At 44.0% G+C, this 24,115-nt stretch overlaps 2 protein-coding genes across 3 annotated transcripts in view; one reads left to right on the top strand and one right to left on the bottom strand.

The window, feature by feature from the left end:
* The window catches only part of FBXO11 (F-box protein 11), a 70,073-nt gene extending 61,674 nt beyond the window's left edge, over nt 1–8,399 (top strand). For both annotated transcript variants that reach the window (XM_074536908.1, XM_074536907.1), the window contains exons 12-23: nt 620–837; nt 1,146–1,231; nt 1,313–1,407; nt 2,447–2,569; nt 2,673–2,758; nt 3,148–3,224; nt 3,337–3,480; nt 4,389–4,499; nt 5,655–5,762; nt 7,052–7,160; nt 7,552–7,650; nt 7,727–8,399. In XM_074536908.1, the coding sequence (XP_074393009.1) occupies nt 620–837; nt 1,146–1,231; nt 1,313–1,407; nt 2,447–2,569; nt 2,673–2,758; nt 3,148–3,224; nt 3,337–3,480; nt 4,389–4,499; nt 5,655–5,762; nt 7,052–7,160; nt 7,552–7,650; nt 7,727–7,856 (1,386 nt within the window). In that variant the 3' untranslated portion in view covers nt 7,857–8,399. The remainder of the gene's footprint in view (nt 1–619; nt 838–1,145; nt 1,232–1,312; nt 1,408–2,446; nt 2,570–2,672; nt 2,759–3,147; nt 3,225–3,336; nt 3,481–4,388; nt 4,500–5,654; nt 5,763–7,051; nt 7,161–7,551; nt 7,651–7,726) is intronic.
* Nucleotides 8,400–9,031: 632 nt separating this feature from the next.
* Nucleotides 9,032–23,709, bottom strand: MSH6 (mutS homolog 6). Its single transcript, XM_074536906.1, has 10 exons — nt 23,428–23,709; nt 21,770–21,972; nt 19,185–19,357; nt 15,477–18,021; nt 13,903–14,168; nt 13,273–13,390; nt 11,022–11,111; nt 9,894–10,048; nt 9,527–9,726; nt 9,032–9,188 (listed from the first exon to the last, which is right to left on the bottom strand). The coding sequence occupies exons 1-10, from the start codon at nt 23,634–23,636 to the stop codon at nt 9,107–9,109; spliced, it is 4,041 nt and encodes a 1,346-aa protein (XP_074393007.1). The 5' UTR covers nt 23,637–23,709; the 3' UTR covers nt 9,032–9,106.
* Between the last annotated feature and the right edge of the window lie 406 nt (nt 23,710–24,115).

A 24,115-nucleotide genomic window follows, 5' to 3' on the forward strand; every position in this document is an offset into this window, starting at 1 on the left:
GTTGTGTTTAAGTCTGCTGCTACTGAGTGTTTCAGTGTACACCATTTTAAAAAAGAGAAAAGGAAAAAATTGTACCACTTGGCCACTGAGACCAATCCAATCCTGGAAAAATTACTGACTTCCCACATTCGTATTATTTATTTTGATCAGTTGTTTCAAAGAAATTTAGCAGACTTCTTCCTAAAGGAACCATATTTTTGCCAAATGTCTATAGTTCCTGGCCTGAAAACAAGCAGATAGTTTTCTCCATAGCACTGTCCTTTCTGTGTGGGGCTGTGGGCTTTCTGGCCTTTGAAAGGAGTCTGATCCTTGGAGCTGCTGAGGAAACCTGATGCTGAGTCCTATTCAATGTGCTATATCTAGAGTTGCCATTTTTTCTTGGTATTCCATGAGTAGTCAGAAATAGCAGTGCAAACACAGTGTCTTTGAAACAGTATTTTATTTTTGGAAAAATGAAATTATATAGTGTCAGTAGTTGTTTTAATTAGCTATATAAGTACTTACATGTTGTCAGTTTTGGTGCTGTTTCCTTTTAAATGAGGATTGAATCTAAAGGGAAGGGAATAACCTTAATTTTAAAAAGGACTTTTACAGGAAACTGCATGTTTTGTGTCTTAAGGGTTATTTTGAAAGCTGCAACATCCACAGAAACAGGATAGCAGGCTTTGAAGTGAAAGCATATGCCAACCCAACAGTGGTGCGGTGTGAAATCCATCACGGCCAGACTGGAGGAATCTATGTGCATGAAAAAGGAAGAGGACAATTCATAGAGAACAAAATCTATGCAAACAATTTTGCAGGTGTTTGGATTACCTCAAACAGTGACCCAACAATAAGGTATTGTTTTCCTCATTATTAGTTCACTATGTAGAAGAAGGAGAGATTTGATAGGGATGGGATTAAGTGCATGTTAATTTATTTAACTATGTGGAGCTGTAAATATTCCTGTATCTGTAGAAATGAAAATTCTGTCTGTGCTCAGTTGAATGCATTTTTAATTTGTGTGTGCACTCAGAGGTAGGTCTTTCTCAAAGCAACAGAACATAAATACTTTATTTTAAATCTGAATGGGGTACAGTCATGGCCACTCCATACATTGTACAATGTATAAGAATAACTTCATAATGTTGATTTTTTTTCCTTAGGGGGAATGCAATTTTTAATGGGAATCAAGGTGGTGTTTATATCTTTGGTGATGGAAGAGGCCTTATTGAAGGAAATGACATTTATGGTAAGCTGATTTGCTTGCTGCATATTGATTTCTGAGAAAAATGAATGTGTAAGTTGTATTAAATACCACTTCTGTTGACAGGTAATGCATTAGCAGGAATACAGATCCGAACAAACAGCTGTCCCATCGTTCGACACAACAAGATTCATGATGGTCAACATGGAGGAATTTATGTTGTAAGTGCAGCCTAGGACAGGCACAGACTTGTGTTCTGTTTTAGAAATGTAAAGGGGAAAGTACCCTATGTGAATGTTTGTGCTTACAATGCTTGAGCTTCTTATGTTAGAGACCAGGTTCATGGTAAGCAACTGAAGCTGGTGCTGCTATTTAAAAGACTAAGGTTTTTATAAATGCCACTAAATTATTCTTATTACAGAGTAAAATATTTAAAATGGAATAGATTACAGAATTTTATCGTTGCACGGTTGAAAGCTTTTTGAAAAGATTTAGTTTTTATAGTAATATGTCATCATTTAAAAAAATAGTCTGTTCAGCTCTTTTGGAGTGTAATGTGTTTACCACTAAGCTCAGAGAAGATTTTTTTTTACTGCCTTCAGGATGATAGAAATTGGAATTGCTGTATTGAAAAAGTGGGAAATAAAGCCCAATTCCCAATGTGTGCAAAGCTCTGCTAACTGAACTGAAAGAGCTGTCAGGTTCCCTTAAGCAATAGCAGATTTTCAGAAATATGTCTGTCTTTCTGCCAAAGGTTACCTAAGGTCCAGCTAACGCTGCAAGTGTGCAGCTTCATCTCTTCATTGAGTAAATTTACCCAGAACAGCTTCTTGCCCTGAATGAGAAAACTGTTGTTTGACCTCTGAGCCCAGACACGTGGTGACCTTGAGAGCCATGCCAGCTTTTTGTCCACCTTGGGGACAGAGCTGGGTGTAGGTTTAAGAACCACAAGCCAGGGCCTTCATGTGAGTGCACAGCACTGGGGAGGCACTTCTACCAACAGCCAGCAGACATTCACAAATACCACTGCAGAGCCTTGAAACAGAATGATTTACATGCAGGCTGTTCTTTGTTTCATGGCAAATATTCAAAATCATGATATGCTGTTATTTTTTTTTTAATGGTGAAAAAGCTTACTCAAATGGAAAGGAATTATTTTGCTGCAGTAAAGAAACCAGGGGTGGGAGGGATGGGTAGAGCAGGAAAAAGAGTATTGGTGTTAAGCAGGTTTTCTTAACTCTTAAACCATCTTGTATTTAGCATGAAAAAGGACAAGGTGTGATTGAGGAAAATGAAGTTTACAGCAATACATTGGCTGGAGTCTGGGTGACAACAGGGAGCACTCCAGTCTTGAGGAGAAACAGAATACACAGTGGGAAACAAGTGAGTTTTGCTCTGTGGTTACAAGGGGGCCACAGAAAAGGAAGTCCTTGTGGTTTTATGCCTCATTAATTTGGAACTAATAATACAATTCTTGATGTGTTAGGTTGGAGTTTATTTTTATGACAATGGACATGGCGTGTTAGAAGACAATGACATCTATAATCACATGTACTCAGGGGTTCAGATAAGGTAACATTTATTCTGATTTTCTGCCAAAACAGACGTAGCTTGTTATGTGCTCTATTGTGTCTTTTTAGCTGTTCTTGTCATTTTGTTTATAAAAATAACTTTTTTGAAATCCAGTATGTCTGAATACCCTCTGCTTTAACCTACAAGAAAGTTACCAAAAATACAGCCTGGGTATTGACTGGAATGTGTGGCCCTTGAAGTCTGTAAAGATAAATGATGTTTGCACGTTTGGAAAGAAATATATTTTACTAAGATTGTTAAGCAATGAGATCCATGAGGCACTTCTTTGGAAGTATTTGAGATGTTTGGCCTTGGGATATAGTAAATGACTATAAATGACTTATTTTTGATGACTTTTAAATTACTTCTTTGCTTACATTTCACTCTAGAACTGGAAGCAACCCCAAAATCAGACGCAACAAGATCTGGGGTGGTCAGAATGGTGGAATTCTTGTCTATAATTCTGGTAGGTTTGTTTTTCATGTTTATCCAGAATTGTTTGTGATCTGTGGTGTTATATTATCTTCTCATTTATTAAACATTTTGATTTTATTTTTCTACCCTTCCTTCAATTTTAGGGCTTGGATTTATAGAAGACAATGAAATTTTTGATAATGCAATGGCTGGTGTATGGATTAAAACAGACAGTAATCCTACACTAAGGAGAAATAAAATCCATGATGGAAGAGATGGAGGCATCTGTATATTTAATGGGGGAAGAGGTAACTTTTTCCCTTATTGTTTTTCACTGAATGTTCTGGATAAGAGTTAAATTTTAGTTTAAGCAGTGTTCTTTTTAAAATGCTCTTTAGAAACACAGCTCTTGTCTTCTGGAGTGATAAAATAGTTATAGCGAACATACCCTAATGCTTTTTAGCCTTAATTACATTAGTAATACTGAAATCTGTGGGAGGCAGAGAGGTAATTAATCTCATCCAAGATAACTCTTAGATTGCTGCTTAAGGACAGTCTTTTTATCCCAATTGCTTTTCTAAGCTTTGCCATTTGACTGAAACACAGTGTTGGATTCAAGTCACGTAGCCAAAATCATGTACCTGTGCAGTTTAGGTTCTTCCAGAGTGTCCAGGATTCAGGGGAAAAAAAACCCCACAGATTTTAAGGAATCTTTTGCACACTTGTAAATTCAGAAGTGGTCCCTGTCTGAAATCCCCTGACTGCTCTGTGTCCTGATACCAACTTCTGATATTCTGTAGATAATCACTTGCTCTACGTGAGCTTTAATTTTAACCCAGCATTTTAAAGTAATCTTGTCCTATAACAAAAAAATGCTTGGCTTTTGGCATCCTATTCATTTTAGAAGACAAGAAGAGAGAGGTGTTAGAAAAATTAAAGAAAAATTTGGAAAGCAGAAAGACTTGGTTTTCTGCAGTGGTGCCTATGATCGCAGATTCCATGCTGTGTACTGAAAAAATGCACTTCCAAAATTATACACTGAGAACTATTTTAAACTGGCATCACTGATGTCAGTGCTACCGGTGCATATTCTCCAAATGAAAGGGGTTATTAACAAGATTGTGACACATAAGATTCTTTGAAAATATTTCACAGAAATGTTACAGGTTAGGAAATGCACCCAAGCTCAAATGTAACATCTCTTGGTCTGTCATAGGTCTTCTGGAAGAGAATGATATCTTCAGGAATGCTCAAGCTGGTGTTCTTATCAGCACCAACAGCCACCCTGTGTTAAGGAAAAACCGAATATTCGATGGTTTTGCTGCAGGTTTGTGCTGTTTAAATCAAATTTGGAAGCTTGGAGTGAGCTCTTCACAAAGCTTACACAGAGTTTCTTTACCCCATGGTATTTAGATGTTTTAAAAGAGACTGGGATATCCTTCAGTGTATTCTAAAAGTCATTTGAAAATTCATTTGAGAATTGTAGTCAAAGTATATTTACAGCATGTTGGGAAATGGCACATATTCTGTCTTGTCATTTTTTGTGAAATACTTTTCATTATTTTATTTTAGAAGCAATTGGTAAAGTTGTCTAGGATATATTCATAGTTGATGTGCTGGATGCTGGTATGAATATCTTATCATTGCTTTAAAACCTAGGAAACTGTGCAAATACACATTTTAAAGAGATTTGAATCGCATCTCAAGTTCAACTTTCTCACTCCTCAAAGTTGAAAAATTGTAAAAATGAGCGTTTCTTTCTCCAAAGGAGATGAAGAATGTTTAACAGTGATTTTTTGCAATTTTACTGTTTAATCATCACAGTTTCATGCGTCTTGCATTCCATTCCATTTCAACTAAAATTGCATTCTTGAGTTTTCTCCCATCTTTCTTTCAGAAGAAGCAAGTTTTCTGAGAAGAGCCTCTAAAGGTGTTGTTTCAGTGTGGTGGGGGGGAAGGATAGGTTGCTGTCAAGAGCAGTCCTGGACAAATGACTTGGAAGACACGGGTTACTGATAAAAGCTGAGAATTAAAGAAATGAATTTTAGGTGCCCATCTTGAGAACTTTTTAAAAAAGATATTTTAAAAAGGGTAAGGTATGTGCACAAGAATTTTCAAATGTACATGAAGATGACAGCTCTAAGCACCCAAAAATCATATCCCCTTTGAAAATGAACATGATCATAGTACCATTTTATTAGCAGATAAACTAGTAATGTGTTGTTCCTCCCAGAGACCATGCATGCCAGCTGTAGCTCTTTCAAAGGACTCAACAGCAGCATTTGAACCTCAGTTTAATAACAAATTACAGTGCAGTTTTGTAGCTATTTTCCTTTTTTCCCCTTGAGTTTATGATGGCTTAATAAAAAACCAAGCAAGCAAGCAAGCAAGCTGTAGATGACAAGAGAAGTACAAATGCACAACCACCAGGGATTTAACTTTGCCACTCTTTTCTCTCCTTTGTTTCCCTGACCCACTCAAGGTATTGAAATAACAAATCATGCGACTGCAACATTAGAAGGCAATCAGATTTTCAACAACCGCTTTGGAGGTTTATTTCTAGCATCTGGTGTCAATGTCACGATGAAAGGTGAGCCCAAGTCCTCCTGGCTTGTGTTTGGTCACTTGTTTGGTGCTGCTGGCTCGTGGGTTTATGGTAGCCTTTGTGGCTCACAGCTGGTGCCACCTAAAGCAGAGTCGTGACTAAGTTTCAGCTGAAGGTTGTGAGCCACATTAAGCTGTGTTAAGATTTTTAGACAGATGGGTTCAAAGGTAACTGAAAGTTTTGCTGTTATATTAAAGCTGTCATCAGCTCTTCTGTCCCAAAGTAATTTCTTGAACCAGTTCCTGCTCTTTGGCCCATCTCAGACTCCAATTCTGATTTAGTACAACAGAAAGTATTTTTCTCACATATCCAAAAACAAGTGTCCAGTAAAGAAACATGCCTCACTTGCCTTTTAGGATCTAAAAGCATGAACATTGCCAATCCCAAAAATGTTTTTTCAGAAAATATGAACAGCTCACATACATAAAATTACCTTGTATAGTGGGGAAGTGTGCATGAGACAGGATCCTCTGGGACGAGATGCGAATGATGGTTTGAATGCCAGACAGCTCAAGGAGGTTATTTAAGAAGAAAAAGGTTCATTTTGCAGCAGTTTTATGTACTTGCTGTACATAAAGCTGTTAAACCCTTTCCTGTGGAAGATTTGTGCCTCTTGAAACACAGGCTCAGGCTCCCTGCTTCCCAGCCCTGGGCTTCCCAATGACATCACTCAGTGCTCTGATGCTGCTGGGAGTGGGCAAAACTTTTTGAGGTGCATGTTGGGAGTAGACAGATCAGGTAGTTGAGTAACAGAGGAGATTATCAAATTTGCTGTGCCTTGGACACATCTTTGAAGTACTGGAGCTGGTCAAACATAATTTCCACTTCCATTGTGTTGGAAAGTACTTTATTCCTAAATTTTCCTGGGGAAAGAGCCGTCCTTTTCCTCTTTCTAAGGGATGTGTAAATGGCCTTATGGTAAATGAGAGGCTTTCAAACATTGGGTTTCAGTCTCTTCAGCAGCAAACTTACCTGCTAGGAAGCCTTGTGTGTCTGTAAGCATTTATTAACAGCCAAGTTCAAAAGGAGTATTTAAAAGGTATTTATCAGTATTTCGTGCCACATGTGCAAAGAGGAACAGTGTTACTTGCTTCAGGAGTGCATGACACTCTGTGCATGTGGGCATTGAGGATTTTATATTCTTAAATGCCAGAGCTGAAATGCAGGTATAGAACTAATGGGCCTATAGTTCCTAATGGGCCCTTGGCTTCAGTGCCACGGGAAAAAAAAAGTCATTGATGCAGATGTGATTAGTCTGGTTTTTCCCCCAACAGATAACAAAATAATGAACAATCAAGATGCCATAGAGAAAGCTGTCAGTAGAGGCCAGTGTTTATATAAGATCTCAAGCTACACCAGCTACCCGATGCATGACTTCTACAGGTAATAGGTTCCTTCCCCTCACCTACAGAAGGGCTTTCCAGTGAACCCCCTTTCTCTTCCTGCAAGGCCCCTAGAACAGTTGCTGGGTATGGGTGAACACACAAATGTGTGCTCTTCCTCAATTCCCATTTTCTGGAATTGACTTGGGACTTGAGGAAAACAGATTGTTTCTGTAATCTGAGCCCAGGGCGTTGCACAGCATGACTCTCTTTGTGATAAAAGTAACAAAAAATGTGCTGTGAAATCCAAGTTTGTGTAAAATTCTCAAACTTCACAGTCCTGTGCCCCCTCTTTCCTTCAGTGCATTTCTGGCCCTCCAGCCTCCTGGAGCCCCTCCCTTGAGAGCTGCTCAGGTTTTGGTTCCTGCCTAACGTGCTGCTTTTCCCTCCAGGTGTCACACCTGCAACACCACAGACCGCAACGCCATCTGTGTGAACTGCATCAAGAAGTGCCATCAAGGACACGACGTAGAATTCATTAGACATGATAGGTACGTTCCCAGGCAGGGTGGGGCTGCTCCCAGAGCAGGAGGGCATGGCACTAAGAGCTGTCTCTCTGTGTTGTAGGTTTTTCTGTGACTGTGGTGCTGGAACACTGTCCAATCCCTGTACGCTCGCCGGAGAGCCTACACACGATACAGATACACTATATGACTCTGCTCCACCTATAGAATCTAATACATTGCAGCACAACTGAATTCCTTTTCAGAAAGAAAGTCCTGCCATTCTAATATCATAACTATTAAAACTTTTTTTTTGGAGGAAGTTACACTTGCCCATTTCTGCAGAAAGAGACTGTATTAAAGTGGATGTGTAAGGTGTTGACACTATGGAGCTCAACCTACCAAAAAAGAAAGTGGCAATATGTTGACTCAGGATAACAGAACTGGGCGTTTTAGCATTACTGTGTAAACAAAGACTTTGAAGGGACAGAAGTGAAGAAAAATAAGCTGCAATTTTGTACAGATACCAACTTCTGAGAGCTGGTGTTTTTACAAGTAGCATTGAAACGCAGTCCAATTTGCAGTAGTACTATTCTGTAGACAAGCAGCATTCTTTGTTGCTGCCTTTATGGACATGGGTACCAATCGCTTTTGTAACATGGTAAAAATGTGAGCTAGCACTTCTGCATTTCTTTTGATTTTTTTAACATTTATTCAGATTGAGAAATATGATTTTAATGCTTTAATCTCATGTAGTTTGTTTCTAATTTCAAGCAAAAAATCTTATTGTACTTGAATGTGTCCTGTTTTGTTAGCACACCTAGACTTGCTGTAACTGTACTCATGTCCCAGTATGTACGTTCTTTCTATGAAAGAGAAAACACTAATCTTAAATTATATCCAGCAATTTTTCTGGTGTCCTCTGAAGTTAGAATAATCTCCTCCCCTGCCCCAGCAATAGTCTGTACTCAAACCACCCTAACAAAAGAAAGAAAAGCGAGTGTTTTAATGAGACTTCCTAGACTATAATGCACTATAAAACAAAGTACCCATGTAACTAAGTTTTGTGAAAGAAATTTTACTATGTTTTAAAGTACACAGTAGAAAGTCTCCTCAAAACAGTCTTGTACTTTTACTCTGTTCATAGTTTTTTTTGAACAGTCTGGACATTACTTACATAACCTGCTGGAAATCACAGCAATTTCCTGCTCTAATGAAGCTGAGACAAGTATATATACAGCCCTATACAGTTTCATAGCTTTTTTCCATTTATGTGTATTGGTGACAGTGGGTAATCAACAGCCTGAAAGTGTATGCATGTACCATAACATCTAGACTTAATATATTGTGGAGTACTCAATAACCATTATGTAGAGGGTAGGTATGAATTAAAGGGTTTAATTTCCTAGGAAAGACAATGGAAAAATGGTCATTTTTAAAAAATAAAGTTTATTAGATCATAATGTTGTCTGCTTCCACCTTCTTGAGAAACCCATGCGAGTTCCTAAAGCTGGTCGATCATCGCCGTGAGTTTCCGAACCGCGTTTGCGTCACAGGTTGCTCCATCCACCACCTGGCACAGGTACCTGGGGGAAACAACCACCTTTACTGACGGGGACACTGAGGGGCAGAGCTTGAGATTGCCACTCCTGCAACAGCTTTAGGAGACATGGATGCTGGGCCTGGTGTAAAGGCTGCCAGCACACCCCCCCACAGCACCTCTGTGTGCAAATTCAGACTGGCACAGTGACCCAAGGCTTAAAATACTGCTCAGCATCTCTGCCCTCCCATAGTACCTCCCTCCCTCCCTCCCTGTGAACATCTGATGTTCACTAGCTGTGACTGAGCAAAAGCAACTGCCCAAACACTAAAATGGGTTCCTATAAGCCATTTGCAACTTCAATACAGAAACCCTGGGCCTTACCTAAATATTCTCAGTGAGATGGTTGCTTTTTCAAACTCTTTGGCTTTTCTGTGCCCCTTCTGAATGACTTCCTCTGGAATATCTGCAAGTCTTGCAGCGTTGAAGCCGTAGCTCTTTGGGCAGGCTCCTTCAATGAACTTGTACAGGAACGTAATTGTTTCCTGGCTTGGATCCTCACTCTCATTTTCAACCATGCATGCCTGGGAAGAGCAAGCCACAAGTTAGAGTTTGCAAAACTGACCTGCAGCCTAGGAAAGGCATGGGACACCATGTCCTGTTCCCAAACCAGCCGTTTCTCAGGGCAGAAGAGCACAGAACAACAGGAAAGCCCCAGCAGGGAGAAGCCCGTGCTCCCAGGCACACATACCATGTGTCCCAGGCGCACGGCCCGGCTGTGGGCATGGTCCTCCACCAGGGAGTGGTAGTGAGTGGAGAAGAGCGTCCGGCAGCGGATCCTCTGCGCCAGCTCCTCCACCACCGCGCTCGCTATGGCCGTGCCGTCAAACGTGGCCGTGCCTCTGCCTGCGGACACAACGGGACACCTGTGGCACACTCGTAAAGTCAGCCCACAGCTCGCGTGCTGCTGGACAGACAGACACCCCACAGTGTGTGTCTGACACCTGTGGCACACTCGTAAAGTCAGCCCACAGCTCGCGTGCTGCTGGACAGACAGACACCCCACAGTGTGTGTCTGACACCTGTGGCACACTCATAAAGCCAGCCCACAGCTCGCGTGCTGCTGGACAGACAGACACCCCACAGTGTGTGTCTGACACCTGTGGCACACTCATAAAGCCAGCCCACAGCTCGCGTGCTGCTGGACAGACAGACACCCCACAGTGTGTGTCTGACACCTGTGGCACACTCATAAAGCCAGCCCACAGCTCGCGTGCTGCTGGACAGACAGACACCCCACAGTGTGTGTTTGACACCTGTGGCACACTCGTAAAGTCAATCCACAGCTCACCTGCTGCTGGACAGACAGACACCCCACAGTGTGTGTTTGACACCTGTGGCACACTCGTAAAGTCAATCCACAGCTCACGTGCTGCTGGACAGACAGACACCCCACAGTGTGTGCTTGTTCCCCTCCCCGCTGTGTGCAAGACAAACAAACAGCAGTGAGGGGTGAGAGCCACCAGCAGCAGGGGAAGGGGACCTGGGTGTTGGCCCCATAACAATCACCTCTTTTGCACTGCAGAAAAAAAGATGTTTCTGCTCTCCTGAGGTTTGCTGCAAGAATTATGCAAAGCAAAAGCAGGAAACCACAGCTGGAAATAGGGTAATAGTGACTGGGGTGGGAGGGGGTGATGAGTTGCCAGGGCACCCAAGATGTGTTCATGTTAGAGAGGCTGACACACCAGTTAAACACCAGCATCATTATGGTGAAACTGGCCCTGGGTACTTGGCTGCCTTTCAGACAGCCCAAAAACCTTGCAGCCAGTCTTTCATCCCACAGATTTAGCTTCCATCTATTACAAAACAGTCTAATTACCCAGTTCATCCACGAGAACAAGGGAATGCTCTGTTGCATGCTGCAGAATGCTGGAAGTCTCACTCAATTCAACAAAGAAGGTACTTTCACCTTTAAAGGAAATTACAAAAAAAAAAAAAAAAAGCCACAAAGTAAGTCAAAGATCTGAGAACCACAATTAAAACCTCATTTAATCAGTGCTAGAACCTTGGTTAAGCTAAAGTGAAACTCAGTAGCTAACTGAAGATGAACAAAAACATGACACTTTTTTCCCAGTGTGAAAACAGCAGGTTCCCATTTGCCAGAATAAACAAGTTTTGGTTCCTTTAGAGTACAGGAATAAGCACAAGCACAATTAATTAAGTTTTCAGGCCAACACACCTGCTTACTTTTAATAGCACCAGTCAAAAGTAATAGCTGGGCAAAAAGAGTGGGCACAAATGCTACAATGGGGAGAATTTTTGTCCCTTTCTTGCTGTGAATGCACAGGACAGGCTGAAGGTGTGTGTAGCTTTCCAGTGGAAAAAAAAAAACAAGCAGAAAATCAAAGACAGAGACTGGAATTACTGGTTTGGTTGTGATGTCAGGAGGGAACTATCTGGATAATAAAGGCTTTATTTGTATGTTCTCTCCTTGAATGAAGTATGACAAAAGGAAAATTCTGCTGCTAAAGCTCAAGCATCTCATGGGAGTTTCAGCAACCCAGATAATACAAAGCCTGAAATTTACACCTGAAATTGGTTTTAGCAGATTATGAGCAGAAGTATACAATTATTCACACCCTTCCACATGATAAACCCACACTTACGAAGTTGGGATTTACTTGTTCTTTGTGGAGATCATTACAAATAATTACAAGTAGCAGCAACTAATGCAATTTATTCCATTAAAGGCAAGCACTTCTTTCCTGTGCTCATGCTGCATGAGCACTGCTTTGCTCTAACTTAAGTTTTCTAACATTAATTACTAAGCAGCATCCACCAATCCTGATTTTCTGCATTTATTTAAAGAAATTACCAGGATTTAATGGTTTCAACAATATTTAAAAATAACCATTTATTCTCTTCAGAAAATAAAGCCCTAAAATTTTATTACTGAAAAAATTAACTTCATAAAAGTCCTGCTGACATCCATTACAAAGTGACTGCTGTGGAACAACTTTTTCTGTGCTTTCCTGTCTACATGGTGTGCAAACAAATGGATGAAGAAGAGATTTCACAGCTTGTTCTTTGCAGTGCTTACCCTCACAATTGAAATGTCAAATCAGAAGTATAGTCCTCAGTTAACTGAAAAAAAATTGAAAATGCCACATTTTGCTAGACTATCTCTCATGAAGGAAGGGCCCTTCTCATCTCTGCCATAAGCATTTAAGTATTCTTTCACACTTCTGATTCCTTCTTGTACTGAAATTAAATAAAATGGAGACGAGCTGGGCAAAGAAAGCCTTAATAACATTCTCTAGCTGAGAAGAAAAGCCTTGATTTGGGGAAGTGTCAATATTTTTTTTAATTAAGAACTTGGAATGACTCATTTCCAAATTCCTTCTGTGCAACAAGTTCAGTGGGCTTAACTCCTTTCATATTCACTGACCCACATTTTTCAGCAGAGAGATCACAGAAAACCTGTGCTTCCTTAATGAGCAGTGATACATACTGCTCTTAGTACAGCAATCATTTTATTTTTCTAGCCCAGTGGCACTTTGCCCATCACCACTGGCAGACTTTGCCATTCCACTTGTCTTCCTCCACTTGTGTCTTCCTCTCCATTAAAGGAACAAAATACTCCAAGAACTGTCAACTACTGCTTCCAAGAAGGACATCTGCCTCTCTTGCTCATCAGAAGAAATCAGATTTCAAACATAATGATTGAAACAAGGGAGTTCTACAGTCCTTGCAGGATGGTACAAAAACAACTCCTGTGCAACAGCTGCCCCAACATCACTGTCCTATTTCAGAACACTTACAAAAAGGTATCAGTGAGAGCAGAATATAATCAATTCTAAAAAAAGATATTCCTCAGACTTGCATCGAGCTGGGAATTAGGCATTTAATATTAAAATTCATTAGGAAGTGATCCCGTGAGACTGTCAAAAATCGAACGGACGCACACGTGAAAAAATAAAGCCTAAATACAATCCTGTCTCCACTCTGAACAACAAATGAAGAGTGTACAGCTCTTCCTGCAACATGCTGTTCCCTTTGCAGCTTGCCGCTGGAAGCAGGAGCAGGAAGCTGGAGTCCCCCGTGCAGGCCGCCGTGTGTGAGGCACTCACCGGCCATGATCCTGTCGGAGGCGCCAAGGCGCGTGAACACGCGGTCGATGGGCGTGAGCCTGCACGACTCTGCGGGCACGTAGCACCCCAGCTGGGCCATGACCACCAGGAGACCAGCCTGCACAGCAAACAGGGACAGCAACATTTGCAATGGTGTTTGCAGCTCCAGTTCCACACACAGAACGAGGGCACGAAGCTGTGTTTCCCCTAAAACAGGAACTGGAGTACATAAAGCTTCCCGCTGCTTTAACAGCTCCAGGCTGAGGCAGCATCAGCTCTGGCAGGACTGAACTACTCTGAAAGCCTTCAAAACACAAATTATCACAGCAAGCAGTGTTTATAAAGCAACCTCCCTGCTGATCTCTAGTTTCAGCTTGTTCAACCTGCAGAAGCATCTTTTGCCAGCTGATGCCAAGTCCTGGGTAAGTCACTTGAAAAAGATAAACCATACTCTATCTATCACTTCTTCCCAACCAACTCTCCTAGGACAAATAAAACTTATCCCTCCCTAAAGCAGCAAATCTCTCTGAACATGAGCACTTTCTGGGACCTCCTGGGACAGCCATGACAGCCAAGCCCTATAATTCCCTCTCCCAAACCCAGAGGAAGCCTGGGACACATGACAATCACCTGTCTCATGAGTGTAGATTTGCCACCCATGTTGGGGCCAGTTACCAGCACACAGGAGGCCTCACTGCTGCTGCCTTCATCCTTGATGCCTATCACGATGTCATTGGGAATAAAATCATCCCCAAAGAAAGTTTTTGTGATGCATGGATGGCGGGAATTTCTAAGTTCCAGGAAGGGAGGAGCATTATCTGTAGGCAGCAGGATTTCAGGTCGGCACAGAGGTCCATCACCACCTTGACTGTAGTGAGCAAGGGACATCAAGACATCTAGAAAATTAAGAGAAATTCCAGTCAGTCACACTTTCAAATTTCTTCATACACTGGAATTCATTTACTCATTGAACAGCAATTTTGTAGAAACACTTTTCTATTTTATTCCATTTTCCTCATAAGGGAAACACCCACGAAGGACTCCAGGAACAAGTAAAAGGTGGGAATATTTACAGTGTCTTTCCTCATTCCTTCCAGATTTCTATAGATGTCATGATAAAAATGCTCCCTTACAGTTATTTTAGTTCAAAAGTCTTTAAAATCCACATCATTTCATTTCAAAAATTCATGAATAAAACAATTTATTGCACTGGTTTTTCATTTAGAACTAGGAGGAAATCAGCTTCTGTGACAGTGAATTACTTTGTGAAGAATCCTAATTCTGCTTGAAAGTTGCCAGAGGAAAACTATAAATATTAAAACTCTGTGTGTCCAGCAGGAAGCAGCAGCACAAGACCCCTCAGTCAGCTGAGCCCTGAGGTTCTAAAAGCTATCACCCACACAACGAGACTGTTCATGATTTTAGAGGCTTTATGTACACACATTACAGCTGAGCCTGGACACTGAATTCCTCCCTGCTGGGAACCAATTCAGCGCTTGCCCTGAGCTGTGCTGTGGCTGATGTGACTGCTTCCCAGCTCTCCCAGCAAATCCATTCCCAGCCAACACTCCCTGCCTGCCTGCCCTCCCTTTTCTAGTGGCATTCAGAGAGTGCTTTCATTTTTCCCTGGAACAAAGACATCCCAGAGTGCCTCATCCTAGCAGAAAATCCACAGGACAGAAGTATGCCAGTCCTGAGAAGGGAATACAGGAGATTGTTCTATCCCAGAAATAAGGAGGATTTGGGGAAGCCTTCTTAGTAGACTACCTTCTTCAAGGCTCAACACTGAGTACTTACATTTTTAAAGGATGGCCAGAAAGCATCCTGCTCAGATTAAAAAAAAAAAAAAAACTTACCAGCAGGTTAGATTTTTACAGCTCCATTTAATAAGAAGCTACTAATCCACACACAAGGCTCTGGAAGCAGTGAGCCCTACCAGGCTACACTGAACTGGGAGAAACACTTGGCTGCACATCTAGAACCACATAACAGGAATGAAGAAACAGCTTGCAAACATCGCAAGGCCCAGCAACTGTCCTGCTATTTAGCAACAGGAATGAAACAGGGAATCACTGCCAATTATCAAAGCCTTTACCACAATCAGGAGCTTTCAAACAAGTGAAGAGTTGGCAATGAGCTTCCCTAGATCAGATTTCACCAGCCCAGGGATACTTGTACTGTGTCAGAAGGAGGAAAGCCCTTACCCAGCACAGCAATGCACTCCACAGCTGTCTGCCAGTCCTTGCTGTTCTTGTCGAAGTTGTAGAAGAGGCGCCTCATGCAGTCCTTGAGGGCAGCGTCGCGGCGCTCCTCGGCGTTCACCATGGCAGCCAGCATCTTCTCGATCTCCTTGGTCCAGTAGCGCTTGTAGCCCTTCCTGCTGGACCTCAGCTCGTACTCCTCGGGCAGGCTTCGGGAGATGACACTCTCTGGGATCTCCATCTGGTACCGGTTCTTGCCCGTCCCCCAGTACTGCACGGATTTGGACCCAAGCAGCTTGCGCTGCTTATCCAGGTACTTGCGCAGGTCCTCCTCGAGAGCTCTGATGTCCTCCAGCGCTCCGTCGTAATCGGGGTCAAAGCCCAGCTTGGGGGTGATCACTCCTGTCCTCCGAGCCTGGTTGTGATCAAAGGCCGTGTCCCACCTGGTGAGCTCTGCGCTCAGGTCCGGGAAGCGGCCATCGGGATTTTGGGCTTTGCGGGTGACCAGCTGCCTCAGGACTCTGGACTTGAAGTCACCGGCAAACTCCTCCATGAACTCGACAATTTCATTCATTATTTTGAATCCCTCCAGGGTAGACAGAAAGTCAGCGATTTTTTTCTTGCTGTATTTGAGCTCTTCATAGAAGATGGCCCTGCTGTCAGGATGGTTCTGACTTTTGAGTGGTGACCCAATGCTGTGAATTTTGCTGAGCAGTCTCTCAAGGTCAGGCAGTTTCTTGAGGTACTCAGTGACTTCAGACATTTTATCTGGCACTGCCAGGAGGTCCTCGACAGCATCCAAACGATCATTGATGGATTTAGGATTACAGAGAGGAGCGCAGAGCCACTGTTTCAGGAGTCGCTTCCCGAACGGTGTACAGCAAGAATCAATCCTTTCCAACAAAGTACCTTCAGTGCTTCCATTGGTTCCATTCTGCAGGACTTCCAAGTTCATCAGTGTGACTCCATCCAGCACCATCCGCTGGCCAGTTCTGCCAAACAAACTACTTGAACTCGTGGTTTTTGCAGTGGCAATATCCACAGGGACATATTCCTCAAAGTTTGCCTGTGATAACAGCTCCTGATCGATCAGACATTTTTTGAGATAGAAGACACATCCCCCAAGAGCTGACAAAGCTAACTCACTGTTTTCACCCGGAGTTAATCCCAGGGAGTCACTCTCTGAAGTCAGAGATTTGATTACAGAGGGCAGAGAACATCCAGTTTCAGAATTCTGCTTCTCCTTGAAATATCCTTCCTCAAGAAGGACTTTTAGTGTTTTAGACGCATTCCAGAACTGGGAACCCGAGGTCAGCCCTTCCTGAATGCAAGAAACCAGCGAGCCCTTCAGTATCTTCTGTGTGTCCACAGACAGGTTGCCCTTCTCAAACAGCACCTGCACAGGGGTGTAGTGAGCTACCAAAGTCCTGAACCTGGAGCAGTGGCGGTCATCGGGGAACTGCCCGATGTGGAACTTCCCCATGGAGGTGTCGACGAAGCAGACGCCGTAGAGGCGCGTCCCGGCCGCATCCTCGTTCTCCTTCACGCTCAGCAGGAACCGGCTGTGGTTCTCGGAGGGGTCGCAGTCCATGACGCTGTAGGTCTGCGTTCCCTTGGTGATGATCCTGCAGATCTCCCGCCGCACCACCTTGTCGGACCTGCTGGAGTGGCCCGCGGCCCTGCAGCGCGCCTCCATCATTTCGGGCGTTTCCGTCTGCTCCACGCGCGCCACCTTGTAGCCCTTCTGCACCAGGACATCGGAGAAGCGGCCGAACGCGGTCTCTGGAAAGCCCGAGTGGGCCCAGGTGCCCTTCATGAAGATGAGGCCCAGCTCGTTGACGCCGGTGACCGCGTCCATGTGGTACAGCTCGTAGAACTTCCCCACCTTGTAGCAAATCACGGCGTCAAAGTTCTGGCTCTTGAGCTGCCACCACCTCCGCACGCCCGGCGTGCACTTGCTGAGGTAATCCTCGGGCACGTGCAGAGTGCAGGGGTCGTAGTCAGGGTCACCCTGACGCCGCCTGTGTGCATCCCTCCTTTTCCCCTCCTGCAGCCACTCCAGCTTCTCGTGTTCCCACACCGAGAAGCCGCCAGTGCCGCCGCTGCAAGCATTTGCTTGAGATTCAAAACTTTCAGGTGCTGCAAAGGATGTCAGCTTGGACTTGGCATCCGAAGAGACTGCTGCTGCTCTTTTGGGTGTTTCAGAACAGTCATTGCCCAGGCTACTCCTCTTAGCAGGCTTTTTCACCTCTCTCCTCTTGCGTTTAGAAGGGACTTTTATGGGGCTCTCTGCAACACTCTCTGCCTCTGTCTCTGTGTCAGAGGACTCATTTTCATCCACCCCACTACTGGCTTCCTCACTGCTGGCTGCTTCTTTCCCATCAGGCTTGAACTCCACATCAGAGCCATCGTGGTCACTGTCAGAATCCAACACTCTCCTTCTCTTGGCTTTCACAGCTCTTTCCCTGCTTATCACCCTCTTATTGCTTTTCACATCCTCCTCACTGTTGCAGTCTTCACTGTTGCCTGATGCATTTTCACTCATCTCCTGGAAAAATAAATTATTTTGTCTGTAGATAATTCTGGCTACAAAGATACTGCTGCATAAAGAAGTGCATAAATGTGCAGTAACGCAGTACCTATGATGCTTCAAGCAAGAGACAGCAGAGCCACAGCCAATTCCAAGTACCTTAACAGAAGCCAGGTTTTTTCTGGACAAGTAACTTCTACTGGCCAGTGGCATAATCACTCCTATTTCTATTCTTTAAAGACTCATTCATTACTGTGGATATGTGATGCTGATGAACCAAGCATTAAAACTACACAGGAAAAAAATAAGGCACATGTAGGAGAAAGGAAAGATAAATAAAAGATAAAATAACTCTGTTATTTGCCTTTTCAGCCTCAAACTTTAATAGATAACCAGCAGTGGAGGGACTGCAGTGAGTACAAAGTGCCACTGCACACAACACTGCACCTGTCCCTCAGGGCACTGTCACACTGGAGACTGAGTAGATGAGCTAAGGGAACCCACCATCTCACTGACAGTATCCCCATACCATTCCTCTCCAAAAAAATCTATTCCAAGGCATATGGCGCTTCTGAAATAATAGCTGAATCAACACAACATGAATACAACACAATAAAACACCACTTGTTAGTTACTCCATCAAGACTGCTGTTAGCAGTGCAAGAACTGGTATTTTAGTGCTACTCCACAAGATGAGGGTGGGCTCCAAAAATGCAATTTGATGCCTTAGATGAAGAGTCAATAAGCTATAATTTTATATATAAAGATACACTTAAACTCCAGATCAAACTTAGGGCAACTTGGACTATGAATAGCAGATAGAGAAGATAAAATGATGCATCAGAAAAAAGCATTTCTGGGTGAAAAAGGAGATCACCAGGGAGTGATGAGTGAAGAGAGTCAGAGAAGTTCAGTAGATTCTGAGGTCAGTCCTTACCATACAGAACACCAAAGAGACTTGTCTTTCCAACTAGAAAAGATGAGAGACCAGCATATGACCTGACAACACAGAAGCAGTACAAAAAAAGACAAATGGATACATATGTGTGCAAGATTAACGAGGAGATAAGCTGTGATTACTGTACCAGAGAACTGCAGGATATTCCATGCTCAGCTCCAAGTCACAGCTTCTAAGTTCTAGCAATATTTCTGCAAGTGACAGCAATTAAGAAACATTTTACCTCCACTTCTTCCTCTTCCTCCTCTGTGTCTGAAGGCTCATTGCATACTGCCAGTTCAAGCCTCTTGGTTTTATCTTTGCTCAGGGCATCATCTGCCAGCACCATGGCTCTCTTAATTTCAGGCTTTGTGCTGTAAAACATACCTCCCTTCATGGTCTCCTTGTCCGATGAACCTGTAAAAAACACAGATTTGTTAAGAACAAATACTAAATGCTAGACTTAACATTTGTTAAGTCTAGTGATCATAGTTCACTTTTAAATGCATTCAGACAACTAGCATTCATATTCAGATAAAGAAACTCCTGTGCTGCTACCACTCATTCTCACCACATCTTAAATACAGCAATCTATCACTCCTTCATCCTGATGAAGCACCCCTGGGGAAAGGACACACACTCACAAACGAAATGCCTACCTCCATGAACACTTGAAGAATTGCTTCTATTTCTGTAACTCATTAGCACATGTGAGCACTCCTGGGCTGAGCTCTGACTCACTCCCACTGTAGTTAGTACTGAGTTTAACACTGGCAGAGCAGCAGACTGACTGAGACCACAGGGCTGTTTTAGCAGTGAGAGGTAAGCTCAGCCAGAGTTATCTTCACTTTCTAGGAACAAGCCACTTGTGGCACAGCCCTGAGAGCTCTGCTGGCCTGCAAAGTGCTGCTGTGAGTGCAGCCCGGCACCCAGCCCAGCCCATCAGCCGGATTAGCTGATGGCAAATCACACTGGGCACCCAGGCTGCCACTGCAGGGCAGGGAACAAAGCCGGCTATTAATAACTGCTGCATTCCCTGCTCCTCCTGCACACAACACTAACCCAGAGCCAACCACTCCACAGACTGACTTCAGGCCCTTTTCCCCACTCTTGTGAACCCCTCCATCCACCACTGCTGACTGCAGCTTCAGCTCTAACCCAGTGGCACACAAAGGCAGCGGACTTGGAGGAGGCCAAACACCCCAGAAACAACTCAAAGGAAATTCTGACTCACAATCAACCCCCAGTTTGCAGTAGCAAAGCAAGGAATTACAAGTAGCTGCTTCAACAGCACAAAGGCAACACATTAACAATCCAGATCTCCTTTTTGGTCTTCCAAAGGCAATGAGGCAGTCTAAAAATATTCTGCATTAATGTTAAATGAGACTGAACAACATCAGAAGAAAAATCTTCTCATATAATTGAGCTGTACACTCAAGGGTGAAACACCTGCATATTCACTTAACCACCTGCTGTGCACTTCCACTTCTTCCTGCCCACCTGTTACAGGTCTGGCCCTGTGCTCTCTGCACTTACTCAGGTACAAAAACTAACACAACCCAAGAAACTTACCCATTTTCTTACCCAAAGACTCTAACACTTTTCCTTTGTATCTAAAAAATGCTTTTTGTTTTTATTTAAAGCAAATAGATATTTTAAATATTTTTAATCTGTTCTGCATTCAACACTTCTCATGTGATAGATCTGTGTATCTGTGCCTTAACTTCATTTTGGCAATTTTCTTTTGGTAAACAGATTAATTTCCCTTACCTGCGTTTGCTTCTAAGTACAGCTACAAGCTCTCAGAATATTTTGATTGTTTTCAAACACTTTGGGGAAAGACATATATAACCACGGACCAACTTACTTGCAATAAATTATGCTAACGCTAACAGCAATAACATTACCATTTTAATTTAAAACCATGGCTGAAGTGCAGCACACTGAAGTATAGAGGAGACAAAAATGTGGCTACACGATCATGAGATGAAACACTGACTGTAAAAAGGAAGAATATTTAAATTCAGGTTTTTTCCCTGACACAAGCAAATCCTACAGGGCATCAGAAATACTGTATTACATATGAAGTATTCGACTAATAAGACAGTTTACAGCCAATTATTTTATTTTCAGCAACAGCAAAATTATGAAAAAAAGGGGAAAACAGATTACATTTACTAAAAAGGTGAGATTTATTATACAAAATGTTAACTCATTACATTTGATTTTCACTAGTTAGCCATGTCATTTCTTCAGTATCACAAACACCAACTCTGATCTGTAACTACAAGCACTGCCCTCACCAACACTCAATTCTGAAGTTATATATTTTATTTACAGAACTGCCGCACTGCTGAGAACAAACACTGCAGCAGAATTAATCTTATTTACCCAATATCCTGGGCCTAACCTTTTAATTCTGGACATACTACGGTTCCTAAATAGCTGCTTAAAAACTGGGTTTGACATTCCTAATACTTTAGGGATTTCAGGGCTAAAAGTGGAAATACTGGGTTTATCTTTTACATCATTTTTATACTGAAAAAAAGGAAATATCTCCAAACACCAGCAAGCTTTAAGTTTGCTTAATTAGTTGTTCTAATATAATAAATGAAAGGGCATGGTTTTTTATGTTTCAAGAACTGTATAGACACAAATGTATCTGTAACCCTCAAAAACTTGTAGTTTACAAAGCACAAAACATGTTCAATTCTACTCTTGGTTTTGCTGCTCTTCTCTATGGAGAATAATATATCCTATATTCCAAGCTTGTAATTCCAAAACAAGTGGCATGTTTCCATTTCAAAGAGTTTGGTTCCTATCTCTTACCTTTATATGGCTTCAGGTATTTAACACTGATCCAGCCCCTTGTAGGGCTGTCATCAAAGAACTGCACGTGGATGCGAGTGGATTTTCCTTTTCCTCTGACTATTGTCCCTTCAGTGGGGTGGTTGTAAATGAGACATGGCCACCAGGGATAGCCTTCCATCTTGGCCCATACCAGGTCCCCAGGAGAATATTCACAGGAGACACTGCAGAGACAACAAATATGTCATTTAAGGAACACAAACATCTGGAACAGCTCTCTTCACAAATGTCCCTGCACACTGCTGCTGAGCATTTTGCTCTCCAACCTGGATTACACAGTTCTTCCATACCACCACCAACGCTTCTCCTAAACTTGGATTTGCTCCTCCAGGTTCTGCAGGATTCCCACAGAGCTTTATCACAGAACAGTTTGGGTTCAAAGGGACCCTAAAGGTCACCTGGTTCCAGCCCCCTGCCATGCACAGGGACACCACCCACCATCCCAGGTTACTGACAGCCCCATCCAGCCTGGCCTTGAGCACTTCCAGGGGTGGAGCACTCACATCCAGCCTGTGCCAGTGCCTCACCAATCTCACAGTGAGGAACTTCTTCCTGAAATCTAATTAGACCTACTCTCTTTCAGTTTGCATCCATTCCCTCTCACTCTGTCACTACATGCCCTTTTCCTGTAGAAACTAATTTTCAACCAGGCACCTAAAGAAAGGAGTAAGACTTAAAAACCCCTCAGGCTACAAAAAATGAATAAATAAAAAAACTCTGCCTGCACTGCAAAGCACCTGGTGCAGCTTTTATTTGCTCTCTCCTCCTTCCCACAGATTTCACCCCAGCCACTGCCACACTTGCACAGACGATGGCTGGGACACTCCTGCGGGCTGTGGCCCAGCCACGAGTGACACTCAGCGTGCTGACACGGGGGACACTTGTGGTGCTCAGCACAAGGGAGACATGGAGCGGCTCCAGCAGCGGGCAACAAACATGACAATGGGGAAGGAGCATCTCTCTTAAGAGGAAAGGCTGAGGGAGCAGCCCTGAGGAGAGAGGACTGAGGGGGACTTCATCAATATGTATAAATACCTAAATGAGGGGCTGCCAAGAAGAAGAAGCCAGGCTTTCCTTGGCGGTACCAAGCATTAGGACACGAGACAAAGGGCACAAAGCTCCACCAGACCACAAGGAAGAACTTCTTGACTGTGTGTGTGTGTGAGTGCGCGCTGGACCTGATTGGGCGGAGAGGCGGAGCCGCCCTCCCTGGAGGTACTAAAAACTGAACACAGCCCTGTGCCATGTGCTCTGCGATGTCCCTATTCGAGCGGGATGTCCCTATTCGAGCGGGTTAACTCTGCTCGAGCAGCGAGGTTGGGCCAGATGCCCCCCTGTGCTCCCCTCCAGCCTGACCCACTGTGTCCCTCTATGACACAGCACGGAAAGCAAATTTAAACACGAGTGCAGCACTACTTCCAAACAGCACAGCCTGCCCCGCAGGTGTTCCATTGTCCTGCCGGGAGCCTAGGCCGCTCCGGGCCCGGCCGGGCAGCGCATCCAGGGAATGGCGGGCACTGCCAGCCACGGGGCGACAGCGGGTCCCGCTCAGACCGCCGGCTCCTGCAGCTCCGTCCGCCTCCCATTCCCGCTCTCCCCTCCCGCTTCCCCGCCGGTACCTGGGGGCCTTGTTGGCCTTGGCGGCCGCGCCGTCCCCCGCGCCCTTCTCGCCGCGCCGCGCCGCCGCTCGGCCCGCCCCGCCCGGGGGGCTGCCTTTGGCCTGCAGGCCATTCCGCTCCCCCGAGGCGCGGCGGGGCTCGCTGCGGGGCTCCGTGGCGGCCGGCTGGGCTTTGGAGAAGAAGCGGAGCAGGGTGCTCTGCCGAGACATGGCCGCGGCGGGAAGCGCGGGCCGCCCTGCGCGCCAAACCCGCGCGCCCGGCCCCGCCCCGGCCCCGCCCCGCCCGCGGCTTTGGCGGGAAACGCTGGTGGGGTGGCCGGGCCCGTGCGTCTCTGTTGGCCTCAATTGGTGCAAAACGCGGAATATCTGGAAATTTCCGTGAGAAAGGACGTAGGATGATGTCTGATCTTCGCGTGCTTTCAAGCCTAGTCAACAGGAAAAGGGATTTAACCCGTGAAATAGCTGCTGACGAGCAATCCCTGGTCCGGGCGTTAAAATACACATTACTTGAGAGTAGGGTTACCTTCTAAGGGTTTAGGGCTCGAGGTGATCTCCCACCTCGGGGGAGGTTAACAAGGCCTGGGGAGAAGGATGTGCAGCTGATAGTGGACACAAAGAATGCAGAATTTATGGCCACAAGGACATTTGGCAGGACCCCAAAGATAAGGAAGAAACTAATAAAGACAGCT

This window comes from Zonotrichia albicollis, chromosome 3 (genome assembly GCF_047830755.1).
Source record: "Zonotrichia albicollis isolate bZonAlb1 chromosome 3, bZonAlb1.hap1, whole genome shotgun sequence".
Lineage (NCBI taxonomy): Eukaryota > Metazoa > Chordata > Aves > Passeriformes > Passerellidae > Zonotrichia > Zonotrichia albicollis.

Coding starts and splice junctions, on each gene's coding strand:
- MSH6 (XM_074536906.1), bottom strand. CDS start 23,636: ATGTCTCGGCAGAGCACCCTGCTCCGCTTCTTCTCCAAAGCCCAGCCG. Junction 11,112..13,272: donor CTCCGACAGGATCATGGCCG/GTGAGTGCCTCA, acceptor TTTCCTTTAAAG/GTGAAAGTACCTTCTTTGTT. Junction 10,049..11,021: donor TGTTCTCGTGGATGAACTGG/GTAATTAGACTG, acceptor TTGTGTCCGCAG/GCAGAGGCACGGCCACGTTT.